Source organism: Eriocheir sinensis, chromosome 2, assembly GCF_024679095.1.
Source record: "Eriocheir sinensis breed Jianghai 21 chromosome 2, ASM2467909v1, whole genome shotgun sequence".
In the NCBI taxonomy this organism is placed as follows: domain Eukaryota; kingdom Metazoa; phylum Arthropoda; class Malacostraca; order Decapoda; family Varunidae; genus Eriocheir; species Eriocheir sinensis.
This window is the reverse complement of record NC_066510.1, coordinates 20,605,585-20,623,157: the sequence shown is the minus strand read 5'-3', so window position 1 is coordinate 20,623,157 and position 17,573 is coordinate 20,605,585. Positions and strand designations below refer to the sequence as shown.

General features: G+C 43.1%; 1 protein-coding gene and 1 long non-coding RNA gene across 10 annotated transcripts in view; one reads left to right on the top strand and one right to left on the bottom strand.

The window, feature by feature from the left end:
* Positions 1-6,594: 6,594 nt before the first annotated feature.
* Positions 6,595-17,573, top strand: part of LOC127001308 (uncharacterized) — a 16,654-nt gene continuing 5,675 nt past the window's right edge. For all 3 annotated transcript variants that reach the window (XR_007755006.1, XR_007755004.1, XR_007755009.1), the window contains exon 1: positions 6,595-6,711. This is a non-coding gene — a long non-coding RNA (uncharacterized LOC127001308). The remainder of the gene's footprint in view (positions 6,712-17,573) is intronic.
* The window catches only part of LOC127001286 (protocadherin-like wing polarity protein stan), a 21,708-nt gene continuing 18,784 nt past the window's right edge, over positions 14,650-17,573 (bottom strand). For 6 of the 7 annotated variants that reach the window (XM_050865720.1, XM_050865691.1, XM_050865683.1 and 3 more), the window contains one exon: positions 14,650-17,182. In XM_050865720.1, coding sequence (XP_050721677.1) covers positions 17,155-17,182 — 28 coding nt within the window. In that variant the 3' untranslated portion in view covers positions 14,650-17,154. The remainder of the gene's footprint in view (positions 17,183-17,573) is intronic. The other variant, XM_050865672.1, reaches the window with a different exon arrangement.

Here is a 17,573-nt window from a genome sequence, read left to right as displayed (position 1 = left end):
TGGCTGAAAACACATCAGCACAAGACACCCTCATGCTCATGGCCCCCCATTTTCAAGCCTGTTGACATCATTGGGGCCTTCAAGATTGGGGAATGTTCCCATTACAGGAGCAGAGATTCTTCCCCATCATCAGTACTACTGTCTTGTTTACAAAATTTGCTTGGACTTTGCTCTATAGTGTTTTCGGTAAAGATTCGTATTAGGTCCGTGCCAGTATCTCATAATCTACCTTATGAAACCTCAGTATCTCTTCATATATCTTTTCTACAAACCTTCAACAGTCATGGAAACGCTTTGAAAATCCAATTCAAGGACTTTTTTTTTACTCCTGAAAATATGGGATTATGTTTACGAAAGCGTCGCCTCCTCTGCTGGTCATGGCGGCTGCAGCCGCCGCAGCCAAAAATAGCTCAGAGAGGGCTTTGGGTCGGGGAGCATATTTAAACTACTCCAACCGAACTTTACGACCTACTAACGGGGGGGCTACGCCCCCCTCGACCCCCCCTTCTAACCCCCCCCTCATGTATATGTGACTTATTTCAGCGAGGAGGTATTTCTCGCAACACCCGCTGCAGCGTCGCCGCGGCCAGCAGAGGAGGCGACGCTTTCATAAACATTATCCCATATTTTCAGGAGTAAAAAAAATTCCTTGAATTGGATTTTCAAAGCATTTCCATGGCTGTTGAAGGTTTGTAGAAAAGATATATGAAGAGATACTGCTGTTTCATAAGGTAGGTAATGAGATACTGGCACGGACCTAAAACGAATCTTAACCGTGTTTTCCTCTCCATTACCTTTTCCCCTCTGTCTCCCACCATCCCCCCTTTTTTCTTCCATGGTGTGATTGCCATGCTTATGGGAGGTGAGGCTAAGCAGGAGTTAATCAACAACTGCCCAAGGGTGCCTTGGGTTCAGTGAACCCTCCTCTTCATGGTGGATATGAAGTTTTGAGGGAACAATCATTACCTTCACTACACTTGAGGGTTCACCATAGCTGATGATGAAATCAACATCAAGTTATGGTAAATGTCCAGAGAGTTGCCCATCTCACCGCGGTACTTCTCACCCTAACCATGGGTTAGATCTCATAATTCTATGCATTTTGAACCCCATATACATGCCTCGCAAATTGATAGAATCGCTGCTAGCGATTTTTGAAAAGTTAGTGAGTTTTTTGCGGCCGCCTCGGGGCGTCACTGGGGGGGGGGGGGGGGTGACTGGGACACTTTGTTCCCCCGCCTCCAAAATACGATATTACGCCTCCATATTGTACTTAAGGGACGAAATACATGTCCCTTAACCATAATATGATGGCGGAAAAACTTAAAAGTAAACAAAAAGTGGTAAAGGTAGTGAAAAAGTATATTATACATACGCGCGATGTGTTTTGATGGCGGCCATATTGGGAAATGAGCAGTGTTGCCAACGATCCGGTTAGCGATGGTACGCTAGGTTAGCGATGGTACGCTTAGTTAGCCATTAGCCCACGCATGTGAGACAGGTCCACCACGTGTGGTTATTTTTTTTATTTTTAGAACACGCACCTTTACCTAATACTATACCCGGCCCAAACTTTCACAAAAGCCTTTGGGTAAAGGTGCGTGTTCTAAAAAAAAAATAACCACGCGTGGTGGACCTGGTCTCACATGCGTGGGCTAATGGCTAACTAAGCGTACGAACGCTAACCTAGCGTACCACCGCTAACCGGATCGTTGGCAACGCTGCTCACATCGCAATGGCGTCGCCATGTAAACACACCCCGCGTATGTATAATATGCCTTTTCACTACCTTTACCACTTTTTCATTACTTTTGAGTTTTTCCGCCTTCATATTATGGTTAAGGGACATGTATTTCGTCCAATTAAGTATAATATGGAGGCGTAATATCGTATTTTGGGGGCGCGGAGTGATTTTCAATAATTACCAAAACACTAACTTTTCAAAAATCGCTAGCAGCGATTCTATCAATTTGCGAGGCATATATATGGAGCTCAAAATGCATAGAATTATGAGATCTAACCTATGGTTAGGGTGAGAAGTACCGCGGTGAGATGGGCAACTCTCTGGACATTTACCCAAGTTATTACTACTTCAGAGGCTTTGGGAACAGCTCCTTTAACAAATCAATACCCAATCACACACTTTACTGTGAGACTGACCATTTAGTTTGCCAATGCAACCGATGCAACTGCATCGGGCCCCGCGCCTCTAAAGCCCCGTTCACACTGTGCCGACTCAGGGGTCACGACAACCCACGACTCTAGGGTAATCGAGGTCTTGGGTGTTGATGTGAAAGGGTCGGGCATGTCTTGAAAGAGGTCTTGAGACTGTTGCCGAATGCTGCGCCGACGTCGTGACGGGAGTCTGGAGTCGTGAGGGTTAGCGCAAAAAAGTATTCCATGCTAAACTTTCACAAGAGTTGGCAAGAGTCTGGACCAGCTGTCACTTCCGGTTGAGGTCTGAGGGAGGTCAGGGGCGCAGTCGTCAAGACTGTCATCAACAGTCTTGACTTGTCTTGAGACAGTCGTGACAACTGTCGGGGCCATTTTTCAAATGTTTACTGTTTCCTGTCGGCACAGTCGTCGGTGCTTACGAATGGTCGGTACTTAAGAATAATGAGGGACTGTCGTGATGAGTTTTCGCCTAATGAAGGATGTTCGTGACGACTGTCGGCTCAGAAGTCAGAAGTATCGGCTAACACTACTGCCATCAAGAAATTTATATTTTTATTTTGCAATCACAAGCAAAATAACAACTGGGCATGGTTACGTTTCGCTGGCACAAACTTGGGAGCCAGTATGCACACACTCCTTTTGCCTAATCTCTCTTGTGTTGAATGACACAACTAGGGTTGCCACCCTGAGGTCAGAAAACTGTGGAATGCAACATCTCACTCTCTAATACGGAATGGATTCATATATAAAGGAACGGGTGGCAACCCTAAAATTTCGTGACAGCCGCAGCACGCTACGGTGCAGGCAAGAGGGAGGGGGGGAGGGACGTTACGTCGCGTATTTCGTACATATTTTAGGACGAACCTGTGACAAATTTTACAGGCTGGTTTTGTGATTAATCGAAAAATGCATTCACTACAATTTTAAGATCCTGAATTTTATCTGCTTGAACATTCAGATAACAAAATACAGAATATTTTGCTTTTGTTGTAAACTTTTCTCGAGTCAAACAGTAGCACTAACCTCGAGTAGCTTTAATGACTGGTGTAATACAAGTGCGCGTTTTGTCAGAGCATGAGAAGTCCAAAGGTCACCTTCAAGTAACTGTACAGTGGTTGGAGGCAGAGCAAAGGCTGAGAAAAGGATGCACCCTTGATGCTCTTCACCAACAAAAAATCAGGGATGAGAAGACTCGATGCCAGAATGTGTTCCAGTGTCTCTGCTGTCGTCCAGTTCCTTGCACAGCACAACATGGCTTTTCGTGGCTCTGATGACAGGATCTTTCAACCACAAAATGGTCATTTTCTCGGCCTGGTGCAGCTCATTGCAAAATTTGATCCTGTGATGCAGGAACATTTGAGACGCATCCAGGATGGAGAAATTCATGACCACTACCTCGGCAAGCATATTCAAAATGAACTTGTGCAAATAATGGCTGATAACGCCAAGAAAATCATTGTTGATCGCATCAAGGGTGTCAAATACTATTCAGTCATTCTGGACTGCACTCCTGATTTTAGCCACAATTAAAGAGCAGATGTCCCTCACCATCCGCTATATTTCAGATGGAAGTGAAGGAGTCCCTGTTGAAATTTTTTAACATTTCATTGAATATGTTGTGGTTGAGGAGAGTACAGGGAAAAATCTCTATGACGTAATCTGCTTATCCAGCTCACAGAGCTTGGACTTGACTTTAATATATCAGGGCTATGACAATGGGGCTAACTTGAAAGGCCACACATCAGGTGTGCTGCGTGCAGGCTCGTCTGTTGGATATGAATCCAAGGGCATTTTTCTCTCCCTGTGCATGCCATAGTTACAATTTATTGCTGGGTGATTTAACCAAGACCTGCCTGATGCAATGACCTTTTTTGGCATTCTTCAGAGGATATATATCATGTTTTCTGCTTCCACTCAGAGATGGTCAATCTTTGCTAGTCATGTAAAGGACCTGTCTGTGAAACCTTTGAGTGAAACAAGGTGGGAGTGTCGTGTTGACAATGTCAAGGCTGTCAGGTATCAATTGCCAGAAATATATGATGCTCTGATTAAAGTATCTGAGGCCACCAATTTCACTCAGCAATGAACTTAAGAATTTCAAGTTTATTGTATCGGTTGTATTTTGGTACTCCATTCTTTTCCAAGTTAATTTAGTCAGCAATTAAGCAACTCCAGGGTGAGGCTCTTGATCTCCCTGTTGCCACCCTGAGGTCAGAAAACTGTGGAATGCAACATCTCACTCTCTAATACGGAATGGATTCATATATAAAGGAACGGGTGGCAACCCTAAAATTTCGTGACAGCCGCAGCACGCTACGGTGCAGGCAAGAGGGAGGGGGGGAGGGACGTTACGTCGCGTATTTCGTACATATTTTAGGACGAACCTGTGACAAATTTTACAGGCTGGTTTTGTGATTAACCGAAAAATGCATTCACTACAATTTTAAGATCCTGAATTTTATCTGCTTGAACATTCAGATAACAAAATACAGAATATTTTGCTTTTGTTGTAAACTTTTCTCGAGTCAAACAGTAGCACTAACCTCGAGTAGCTTTAATGACCAGAAATATATGATGCTCTGATTGAAGTATCTGAGGCCACCAATTTCACTCAGCAATGAACTTAAGAATTTCAAGTTTATTGTATCGGTTGTATTTTGGTACTCCATTCTTTTCCAAGTTAATTTAGTCAGCAATTAGCAACTCCAGGGTGAGGCTCTTGATCTCCCTGTTGCAACTTCAGCTATGGAAAGGACTTGTGAATAGCTGAGGGAATATCGCAATGATGGCTTTCAAAGTGCTTTGGCAGATGCAAAAGAGATTGCAGATGAGGTTGAGACTGAGCCTGTTTTAAAAAAAGTCAGAGTCAGGAAAAGAAAACGTCAGTTTGCCTATGGGTCAGGACGAACCTGTTCAATTTGCTGAAGCCAACTTTCAAGTCAATTGTTTCAGTGTTATCCTGGACAAAGCTGTATCATCCATGGAATCCAGGTTTCAACAGCTGAAGAAACACCATGAATTGTTTGGTTTCATCTACTCTTTCCAACATCTCACCAGGTCAGATTTGAAAAAGCATGCTGCAGTACTGAAAAAGAGTCTCACTGCCAATGGCAATTCAGACATTGATGGTGATATGTTTGCTGAAGAGATGGACTCTTTGAAAGCATTCCTCCCTCCTCACGCAATTTCTGAACCTTTGAAAGTTCTTGGTTTCCTGTATGACATGAAAAGCTCAGTTGACTTTCCAAACTTTTGGACTGCCCTGAGAATTCTTCTAACAATCCCTGTCACTGTGGCCTCTGGAGAAAGAAGTTTCTCAAAGTTAAAATTGATCAAGACCTACTTAAGATCAACTATGTCGCAAGAGAGATTGAATGGTCTTGCTATCCTCTCATTGAAAATGAAATTGCAGGTCAATTGGACTTCAGTCAGCTTATAAATTACTTTGCATTTGCCAAGTCACGTAAGATATTCCTATAAAATTAGCATTCTTCATGCATTCTTCATCAAAACTGTGACAACTACATCAGCAACATTTCCCATTTATGTACCTCAGTTTGTATTATTTTCTATTTCTTTGACTGCACTAAATGGCAGCAAGATGGATTTTTGCATTGGGCCCCGCACCTGCTAGGGCGGCCCTCTCTGTAAAGTGTAAACCTTCCATTTCACTTGGCAACGTGGCTCCTACGATGGTGCCGCACCATTCACCCTTCCCCCACCATGGAAGACTCACGTAGGACTCACTCTCGCGTCCTGCATAGCCAAACAAAAGATATAAACAAGAGAAAGAGAGAGAGGGGGGGCGGGGGGTGGGGGGTTAGCGAGCTCCTCTAAGGAGAGTGGTGAACTGATGGAATGATCTGTGGCACTAGCGGTCAGGGGAGCCGTGCCTAAAGGCTCAAGTTAGATTCGATAGACTTTCTAAGCCTCCATAAGTCTCCATACCAATGCCAAAGAGTTCATAAATTCCCTGTGTAGTGTTTGGTGTTCATATTTACGTTAAGAAATTTAAGGTAACCACACGGCCCGAGAAATCTTTTAATTGTGTACTGGGGGAAAGTGAATTGATTGTACAGTAAAGTAGCTATAGGTGTGCATAGTGAAGTGTGAAAAAGAACCAAGGAGGACCTAAGAAGCGATACGAAGAGGAACAGCTGAAAAGAAGAAGAAGAAGAGGAAGAAGCTCTAACCCTGAGGCTGAGGGCAGTGATGCCCTTTTAGCGGATTTTCCGCTAGATCTGGCGGAATTGAACGTTAATTAGCGGGAAAAAATCTTAAAATTGACAAGAGTAACTGGCGGATTTTCAAGTCCAATCTAGCGGTAAATTTCTATATTTTCACCTATCATCTGGCGGATTTTTTAGCCATCCTAACGGATTTATAAATCTTGAGTTGGCAACACTGGCTGAGGGGGCAGTTCACAGTGAGCCGCCGAGGAAGATGAGTGCAGCCATTTCTCAGTTCTGTGAAGGCTCCGATAGATTTGAAGCTAAAGGCAGCTCCATTGTGGTGCATTCATCTCTCAAAGAAGAGGTCAGTGATGTGTTGCTTTGTGATCCACCCAGTAGAATAATGAAAGCAATGGCCACTTTTCCTATTGTCCTGTGAGAGTGGCGCCATTACAATTAACTGGTTTACCATAGATGAGACCCTCCAGCTCTTATATCATGAATACGCAGGCTTTATTATTATCGTTGTCTTAACAATTATTGATTAGAAGTTTCGTATTTCTGGCACTTTTTTTTTTTTTTCAATCCCTCGGTGGTTCATTCACTCTGCATCGACCTGTCATATGGGATTGTCACGATAGTAGTCATTGATTAATCCAAACTTCACTGAGTTCATGATCATTCATAATGATCCGCTATCCATGGTGTATATAGCTAAATTTTCTGTAACTAGCAAGAGCTGTTCACCTAGTTCAGCGTTGACACGATCACACACGGGCTTCATTCGAGACTCAGAGTACCTTGTGAGACGAGTACCTTGTGAGAATTAATCACTTTCCAGCTGTACTACACAGACATATAGTAGATACAACATTTCACACATATGGATTGAACTCGCAGTTGATTCTAATATGTAGCTTAGCTGAAAAGTAATTCATTGTCAATTAAGATATTCGATGCCTTGAACGAAGCCCATACGCTCGATTTTAAACACGTAACTTGGTAAACAGCGCTTGCTTGTTACACATAAGTCGCTATAACGTGGACAACTGACTATGAATGTTCTCAAGAATTCTGCGCTAATCTCTGGTTCACTGATGACTAATATGGCACTCTCGCATAACAGTCATGATGAATGAATCAGCGGAGATTGTTCTCATATGGTTGTGGTTAAGTTTGGAACAAAAGCTAAAGCTACGCGTGGCCTCGGTGCCTACATCAGTCGCATTGGCCCTTGTCCCTGTGCCCGGAAATAGCCCACTATACCCCTATACCTCTGAGTAGAGTCCCCTGACAGAGAGAGTCCCGACAACCTAAAATTTGGACGCCATTATTGGCCCTGTTTTCGCGGCGCTTTTCGAACGCTAGCACACGCTCTCTTTTGTATTTCTGTTTCACAGCCATACGGGTCGTCCACTGAAAATGAGCACATTTGTGTCAGACCTGCACACCTTCCTCTAACAGCCAGCTGGGAGCCAGCTCTGGGAAAATAAATAAGAGACAGTTTGCATCAACAAGTATCGTCAACCCACAATTACGCCCTTATACTTTATCATAATTTGGTCACCAGCCGTTGGAATCTGCCGTAAGAAGGTGACAGGAGATTACCATTAGCCTTACGATCAGCCACTGTCTCAGTATAGACACTCAGTAACCCACGTAGCCTATGATATAGGCGCGTCAAGTCGGGCTGCTGATGACCTTGAGAGGCGGCAGCGCTCAGAGGGTAATGAGAGACTTCAAACAAGTCTGGGTGCTTCTCTTTGAGTGTTGCTGCTGTGATGGATGGATTTAACAATACTTATCGCTGTAAAACATTATCGGCAGCAGTTGGGGAAGTCTTTCTATTACCTATCCCTTCATCGCTTGACCCTTGCCTGCAGGGAGGGACGCTGCCTCCTGAACGTCATGAGCCTTGATATACTTGTCATGGGCCACACTACCCAAGCTCCATCAATGCAAAGGCACTTTGCTTCCTCTCCGTTACCTGCTTGCAGTAAATTTAGCATATAGAGAAAATTAGTGTAAACTAATTATCTGGGGGTAGAGGGGGCCCTGATTCCATTAGTCGTCGTGCTGCTCTCTATTGTGTTAACACACACACACACACACACACACACACACACACACACACACACACACACACACACACACACACACACACTAGGATGTAGTTGCTGCAATAAATGTTCTGTGCGATTCCAAGGTATTGTGAAGATAAGTCATCAGTTAGGTAACTTCGCCAATTAGTACGCGAAAATCGGCGATTTTTTTGTTTACGAGTTCTCACCAGAAAACTGAGAGGCGTAGAATATTGGGTATGGGGTGAATTTGTATGGAAATGATTGGCCTTTATCCCATATAAAGGAAATTTAGATACATTCAATACTTTTTGAGAGGGAAGGGTTGAAAGTGAGTGCGTATGAATCATTCCAAAAATCTTATTACTGCGCATGCTCCAATTAGTGCTCAATGGCTTATAATTCTAAAACCTTGAAATACTACTCAACCATTCCCGTATGTTATAGAAAGGAGTCTCCTGACCATTTTATGTTAAATGATGTTTGTCTAGAAATGCATGAGTACGGCGCTACATTACGCGCACGTAAAAATAAAAAATAAAGGACGACCGATTTAAATACCTGGGATTTAAACGATGTAATCTCCACTGGTGATGGATGGTCTCAAGGAGTTGTATAGTCAGTTATACATGGTATTAGATGGTTCCAGCTTTATTCTCCTAAGCAAAACACGCAGTTTTAATTTTTTGAGAAAAAAAATCAGGCAAAATACAATGGAAAAATCGTAACGACAGAATATCTTAAACTTGCAGGTTTGACCACACCCCGATAAATTTGTATGCTTTCAACGTAGCGGTATCAGTCACCTTGGCACTACACAAGTAAGCGCTGGTCATGGCGCTTAGTTGTGTTGTGCCAAGGCGACTGATACCGCTGCGTTGAACGCACACAGATTTATTTGGTTGTGGTCAAACCTGCAAGTTTAAGATATCCTGTCGTGAATATTACAATACGATCCAAACCTGCAAGACGTGGACCCAAACTTCTGAAGTAATACAGCCCGAAAGCGTCCGGCAGTGTGTGTGTGGGCAATATATCGGCGGCGGACGTGTCCAACAAGGTAAAGAGAATGGAAGGTAGGTTCACCAGGGGGGGGGGGGGGGGGGTGTTCCTAAATTTGTCTCTTCTGCGCATGACGTCAGGTGAAAGAAGGACTGAGGGGTCCGGGCATGGAAGATAGGTCAGTCTCGCGCGCACCAGCCTCATGACCTGAGCTCCTCATTCACTCAATGGGAAACTAAGCTAAAGTCTGTTTTCTTTCAATGTGCCATTTTTTTTTTTTTTTGTATTGTGCGCGGTTGTCGATCAGTTTCTGTGAAAGGAAACAGTAATATACGGTTTCATCGGCTGCTAAGAGATCAAGAACTTAGAAAGAAATGGATGGAAATATGTAATACAAAAAAATACTTATTCTCCAGCAGATTCTGTTGGCTTTATGTGTAGTCGTCTCATTCCGTAAGAGGACTAAACACTGGTATAAAATTAGATGTTGGTCGCAGACCTTAATTCTCCATCACTGAGTATAGACCAGGCTTCCTGTCATTCTCTTTAAATTTACACGTTTCTTTAGACGTCCGCGCTAAAACTTGCCATACCAATATGGCGGCCGGCGGCCGACCATGTACGCCAGTCAAGCGCGCTGTATCTACTCTACCACAACTTTATTTCACGTGACGTCACACCATGCGCGGACCGGCCGGTGTGAACCTACCTCCCCTTCTCTTTACCTTGGTGTACAATACATGAGCCAAACAAGGGCACGTGGGGAGAGAGCGACTGCGCCAGTGAGCGGAAAAAAACCCGACATTTACGTTGAGAAGCAGACCCTGGGGAAAAACTCTGTGCAGCCGCCCCGCCACGGCCGGTGCATCAACACGTGCCAACTGACCCCAGGGCACCAAACCTAATAACTGCGTAAGTCCGTGATGACCATTCCTCCTTCGAGGCCCCAGGCCGTGATGTTTGTGTTTGTGCAACGCGCCTAAAAGCGCGTCCCGTTCCCCCCGTCGGGGCCAAAGTCCAAGAGGTTTAATTGTCTGTGCAACGCGCCTAAAAGCGCGTCCCGTTTCCTCCGTCGGGGCCAAAGTCCAAGAAGTTTAATTGTCTGTGCAACGCGCCCAAAAGCACGTCCCCTTTCCTCCGTCGAGGCCCCAGGCCGTGATGTTTATTTTTGTGCAACGCGCCCAAAAGCACGTCCCCTTTCCTCCGTCGAGGCTCCAGGCCGTGATGTTTATTTTTGTGCAACGCGCCCAAAACCGCGTCCCGTCTTCCTTCGAGGCCAAAGTCCGTGATGGTGTTATATGCTCGTGCTCACAACGTGTTTTCTCAATCGCGGCTCAATGACTGGTATCACGTGCCATATTTCGACATTCTTCCCCTGTTCTCAATTTAATCCGCTCCTCTATCATCCTTGCAACCAAGTGTGTCCAGCCGAAAAACGTGAGGTGTCGTTCCCCCCCTGTAACCAACACACAAACCCGTTCACCATACATAATACAACACTCGGCCGGAGAATGTAGAACCGTGACTGCCATCATGTAAGAAAGCTTAATTTTCACAACCGTGACTTCCCTCACGGCCCACACACGCACGAACGCTCGACGTTCACAACCGTGACTTCCCTCACGGCCCACACACGCACGAACGCTCGACGTTCACAACCGTGACTTCCCTCACGGCCCACACACGCAGGAAGCTCGACGTTCACAACCGTGACTTCCCTCACGGCCCACACACGCAGGAACGCTCGACGTTCACAACCGTAACTTCCCTCACGGCCCACACACGCACGAACGCTCGACGTTCACAACCGTGACTTCCCTCACGGCCCACACACGCAGGAACGCTCGACGTTCACAACCGTGCCTTCCCTCACGGCCCACACACGCACGAACGCTCGACGTTCACAACCGTGACTTCCCTCACGGCCCACACACGCAGGAACGCTCGACGTTCACAACCATGACTTCCCTCACGGCCCACACACACACGAACGCTCGACGTTCACAACCGTGACTTCCTTCACGGCCCACGCACTCACGAAAGCCTTTCACAGCCGTGACCTTGGAGGTAGAATATTGTTATGCCGGACGTGTTACTTGGGTTCCGTGTCGCCGTCAGGAGACTCAGTGGGAGGGAGATTATGTGAAACACCTTGCACAGCTTCTGTAGTTTAATATTCCTCCTTAGTACAATTCACTCTGACTCTTCACTGACTACTAGCCGACTATGACTTACTATGACTGGGACTGACTCCTCTCGCCCTCTTCTCCTATATATATACCGAACAGTACAGTCTGGAACGTTACAGTATATTCGATCATACAAGAATGAACAAGTAGTAAAAATCTGGGCGAGTTGGCAACACTTCCCGCATGGCGCCTGGCTGTGCCCCGCGGGGCGCGGGCGGAGCCATTGCTCCCCGCCCCCCAGCTCGCTCCTCTCGGAGTCTTCCAGAGGCCCATAGACCCCGGAAGAAGCTTCCAGAATAACAATATTGTCCTCCATGGCCGTGACCTCTCACGGCCCACGCACTCACGTGACTCACACGGACTCACTTTTTACAACCGTGACTTCCCTCATTGCCTACACACTCACGAGAGCTCACTCCTCACAACCGTGTACTAATTGGTTGTGTGGTACACTAAATTAGGAGTTGTCGCCATGAAACTGGTCATAGTCACCTCTATTACAGTGGGAATGAGGGCGAGACTGAAATATTGTTGCGGTGTTGTTTATGGCCTTCTAAACGGTGTTTGAAAAATCGCGTACTAATTGGATTTTTTTCCAATTCGTACGCCCCCCCGCTCCCCTTCCAGTGTATATTGGATTCCAGTAATTCCAGGTGTAGGCACTAGTTCAGTACATCATCCATCTTCCTGAAACAAGAAAACATGCAATAAATTGCATTAAAGCACTCAAAATGAGGTTCCCCCAAAGTCGCTACCCTTAGGTTCTGGCTAAAAATTTGATTTTTTTTTTGGATTTTGGGGGGATACCTTTTTTTTTCCCTTGTTAATAGACATTACTTTATGCATGTTTGTGGGATTATAGCCAGATAGTTAAGGTAAATTTTGAGAGACATCCCATCCTTCTAACTTACCGCTTTCACGTAGGCAGTTATTTTTCGCAATTTCGCGTACTAATTAGAGAACCGCGTACGAATTGGCGAACACCCAATTATAGTTCAATAACATTTAATTTAGTTTAAATACTTATTGTTGCTTAAAAGAATAATACAGTAATTATAAAATACTAAGGCCATGTAAACGTGTTTCATTTTGCTTCAGGGTCAAAACTAGGTTCAGAGAATACTGTACGAAAATGTCTTCAACATATTATAATGACATTGGTACCCATGAAAATAAAGACTGTGCAACCTTATATATTAGGCTATTAAATAAAGATGGACTTATAACCCAACTTAGAGGAGTTTCTAGCTGGACTTATAACCCAACTTAGAGGAGTTTCTAGCTGAAGACCCTTCACATGAGCAAATAGTAATTTAACCTATCACTGCTGAAATAGTAATATTTCCCCACATTTTAAAATCTTAGAAAAGAGTAATAATAATGAAACGGTTACCAGAGTGATGATTAGCAAATACAATCCTAAGCACATGTCTGGTCCCTCAGTTTTCAAAATGGAATCCCAGAGGGTTGCATCTTGAGATTTTCTTGGACCTAATTTGTATTCTCAGTGTTGCAACAACAGTCTGTGGTTGGTTGCAAAGAATTAAGCACTCTATAAAAGAAAAGTCTGTTCACTTAAGCTAAATTCCTCTCTGGCGCCTAGGCAGGTTGGTAAGCTTGCAGCTGATTGGCTGCTCCGCTCTCCCGCTAACACTCATGTCGGACCACATCTTGCATGGTCGAGTGAGACATGTTTCTTTATTATATGCCATAGCTCAACTCATATACGAGCTAGCCAGTTTTGGTTGACACCATCAGACTCAGCAGTGACTGTAGAATCAAGATGTATTTTAAAAACTCGACAAAACAAATAAGAAAATAGTATTACGATGAGTTGAACCGTGAAGATGTTAAAAAAAATGTTTAGAACATGTTTTACTTATGCTCACTGTTTTCAACAGTTGTTCATTGACTGCAGAAATATATTATTACATTACGTAGGAAAATTTCCCGTGAACACGATAGTGTGATCAGAATGCAGTTAAAGCTCTACGTATTGAAAACACAGAGTTATTTATAGCAACATTTCACAGTTCAACCATCACGGCGCTCGAGACACCATTTTCTTTTTTGTTTTGTCGAGTTTTTAAAATACATCTTGATTCTACAGTCGCTGCTGAGTCTGATGGTGTCACTCAAAACTGGCTAGCTCGTATATGAGTTGAGCTATGGCATATAATAAAGAAACATGTCTCACTCGAGCATGCAAGATGTGGTCCGACATGAGTGTTAGCGGGAGAGCGGAGCGGCCAATAAGCTGCAAGCTTTCCAACCTGCCTAGGTGCCAGGAATCTAGCTTAAGTGAACAGACTATAGTAAACCCCACACAGTGGAACGCCAGCACTCGTCGAGCGAGCAACTCTCCTGGCCTCTGAGCCAGCTTATAGACTGTTGAGTTGCTCGCTCGGCTCTGGCAATGGGTGCAAATGCATCCGTGCCCCCCGACCAGCTAGCCAGGGCCTCATGGCCTGACGCTAGCTCCTCTGCAGGGCTCTTTTAAGCCCATTCAGTCAACGTGCTGATAAAAATAAAACAACAACAACAACGTAAACTCCACAGTTCTTACGGATCCTTCATCAAGTACTAACGAGGATGTGATTGATAATCTTAGCCACACCACCACCATTGCTATACTGAGTCAAGCAGCAAGCCTTGGCCTTGTATGTTTGGAACCAGGAGCCAGCAAGCTTCAGCCTTCTGGACTTGCAAAGTTCAGTATGCTATAGAAAAAATCATAATGTAAGCCCTGCTTTATATTGCAGTGATTTTCTTTAACCTTAATATTTGCTTTTATTCTAACATAATGACACATGACCTTTCATGTCTGGTACATTAATATCTTTTATCTAAGTTGATAATTCTTTTGGCATTTTTCTCTGCATTCATCTCATAGGAGCACCATATTGTGGGCAGCATTTTCTAATTTTGTTCTTTCTATCACCAGCAGATTCATAAGTGTGGAGTTAGCTCTGTAGGTGATATGACACCTATATGAATGAAAATGTTAATTTTTAGGATATTCATACTTCATTGACACATTTACATTTAATAAAATATATACATAAATATATACATTAAAATATCTTTGTACTGGAAATAATAATATACATTGAAATGTAGCTACAAATTATGATCAAGGAATGTATAGAGCTTGAACCTAAGTAGGTAGTGGCTGTTGCTCTCAGCTTTTCCCTTCAACAATGAACATTATGTACTTCTTTGAAATGCTATGCAGTCCACTGTGCCTTAATGATTGCTCTTAACCATGCTGAAAGCTCATATGATCCAAGAGTGTGTAACAATTTAGTGGAATATTTATAGTAACAAAAACAAAAGGTGAGAACACAAAGGGCTGAATTTTTCCAATCAGTGGATGTCGATAGTTCTGTGCAGCCATCACGACTATTATCCCCTCCCTCCCTAACCTACCCTTTGCTCTTTTTCACCCCTTCCCCCTTTGCCCTCTCCCACTTATAATTAATGAATTGCACATGATGAATAGTTGCCGAGTCATAATGAACTGCACAGAGTTACACATTGGCAAGAGTTCTACCACGAACAGAATGTGTAGGAAGATTCCACACAGACCTTGTTGCCTTCTCATCTTGCAAGGAAATTTAGAATGTCTTCACCTTGGGCTTAAGACTAGTACTAACAATGGATGAAGCTTTGGCAAGGGACTGTATATATATATATTTGATAACTGATGACCAAGTGCCTCTCTCCTGAGATACAGTAAAAGTCCAATAATTCAAACAGATAATCCGAAAGCCCTAATAGTCCGAATTTTCTAAAGTGACTGACAAATAAAAAAAAATTAAAAAAATGGTGTGAGTGGTGGCAAGCTGTGGGGATAAGAAATAGGAGACTCGGAGGAATTTAGTCTAGCTGTTGACGGCCAAATATTCGCTTGATTTTTTCACCATACAGTGCCCTACACATATTGTGTGAAAGATGGCTCCAACAGCTTCTAAAAATGAGATGGTCTGAGCCGATACTTCAAGGCAATGAGTGAAAGTGATGAAGTAACAAATATGGTTGGTTTCATGAATTTTGCATGGTACAGTAATTAGGTAAAAAATATTATAAAAGAGAGAAGTGATTATATTAAATGAAAATTGGCACCCTTAACTCAATTCCATGATTGTCAGAGGGGTTCGCCTTTATAATGATGGCACCTCTTTGTTGCTTTACGCTTTTGTGAACCCGCTTTCTTTTTGTACCCTTATTACTTTGGATCTACTCTCTGCACATAGATTTACTTTCCAAGACCTGCTGTTTAGCATGCTTAAGCATTACTGGTGAGTGATAAAATGTCATGCCTTCTTTCCTGATGGTACATTTTTAGGGGTCCTTCCCAATAATCTTAACAATTTGATAATCCGAATGACCTTCAGTCCACTGCCATTCATATTATTGGACTTTTACTGCACTAACTTGTGAATCTTAAGTGAGCACAGTTGCACATATACTCATTCCCAATTAATTTCATATTCATCTAATCTAGTGGCAGCTAGAGACAGATGCCATAAATAGCAATGAGTATCATGCATATGAGTCAAGAAATATGACAATGCCATGGTCATTGGCTGGAACCAGTACCCAGAAACTAGTGGGAATATGTTACATATGATGAGTGTTTTGGGGAGCAGCAGCAACATTAGCTGAAAATTCATATTTTAATTTTCATAAATCTAGCAGGAGACCTGCTCAGGAACAATTACACAATTTTATGTACAAGCATATGTACATGCCACTAAAGTAATGTCTTCAGCACATTCAGGCTGTATACTGCAGCCCAAATGTTGTCAGTCACCGATGTGTCAAGTCCTGGTAGTAGGATTAACACACTGGTTTCCTTCCAACTCATACAGAATAAATTAACACACAAGTAACAAGAATCATGTTAAAACCTCTTACAAGCATACTGTTGCATAAATATATAGATACAACCTAGTGGCTTATTTGGCAAGGTGGACAGGACGATGATGTTATGATGAACTTGATAATACAAATAACATTCGAGTGTTGCCTTAAAGATACAGTGAGTGTTGTGATGTTTCTGCAGCACAGCACTTACAGTTTTGACGTACAGAAAATGATGCACATGAGTCTAATCCTCTCTCTGTATCTCTCTCTCTTCGCATGCATGCACACACACACACACACACACACACACACACATATTCTAAATTTGGAGTAGCTCCCCACCATGAGTATTAGTTTTTTGCTTTGTGATAAGCTGTAAATGCACTAACATTCCTAACAATGAAGTTTCCACTCCTGATAAATTACATGGCAAACAATAGGCTGCAGTTGCTTTTTAACTGTTTACAGAAAATATGGCTTTACCTGTGAACTTTTGTACCTCTAGCCAATGGGTAGTATGATCCCAAGGACTTTGCTACACTTATTATGCATCAATAAGAGATTATTTACAACTAATAATTGGAACATTGGACACCCATTGTTTTTACATTCGGAAATCTTCTCCACCTTGGTCATTCATGCCAAGGCTCTGTATTGGACTTAATGTCAGACGGTGGTTTCTGTGCTGTCTCTGCTGTAAAGGAATATAGGATTGTCATTAATAACATGAGGTGGAAAGAATTTACATTTTTAGTTTAACCCTCAAAGTATTAAACTCCTTCAATCAGTGACACTACAGAATATTGTATCCAGTATAAAAGTAGACAACTTTTGATGTTTTGTCGTTTTACTTGTGCAATAAGAACTAAGTTAACATGCTCTCCAAGAAGCTAATGAAGCTGAGTACTCTAATAAAAGCTTGCCAAAACAGTGAGCACTACAGAGTCCAACCTGAAACCTTTGGTGAGAAATAAGGTCTTTAAAGATCCAGAATGGTTATGTGAGAACTGGATGTCTGTCATAATTGTAGTGAATGCCTCAAAAAAAATGCCAGTAGCTATAGGATGATTCATGCTATTGTAAGA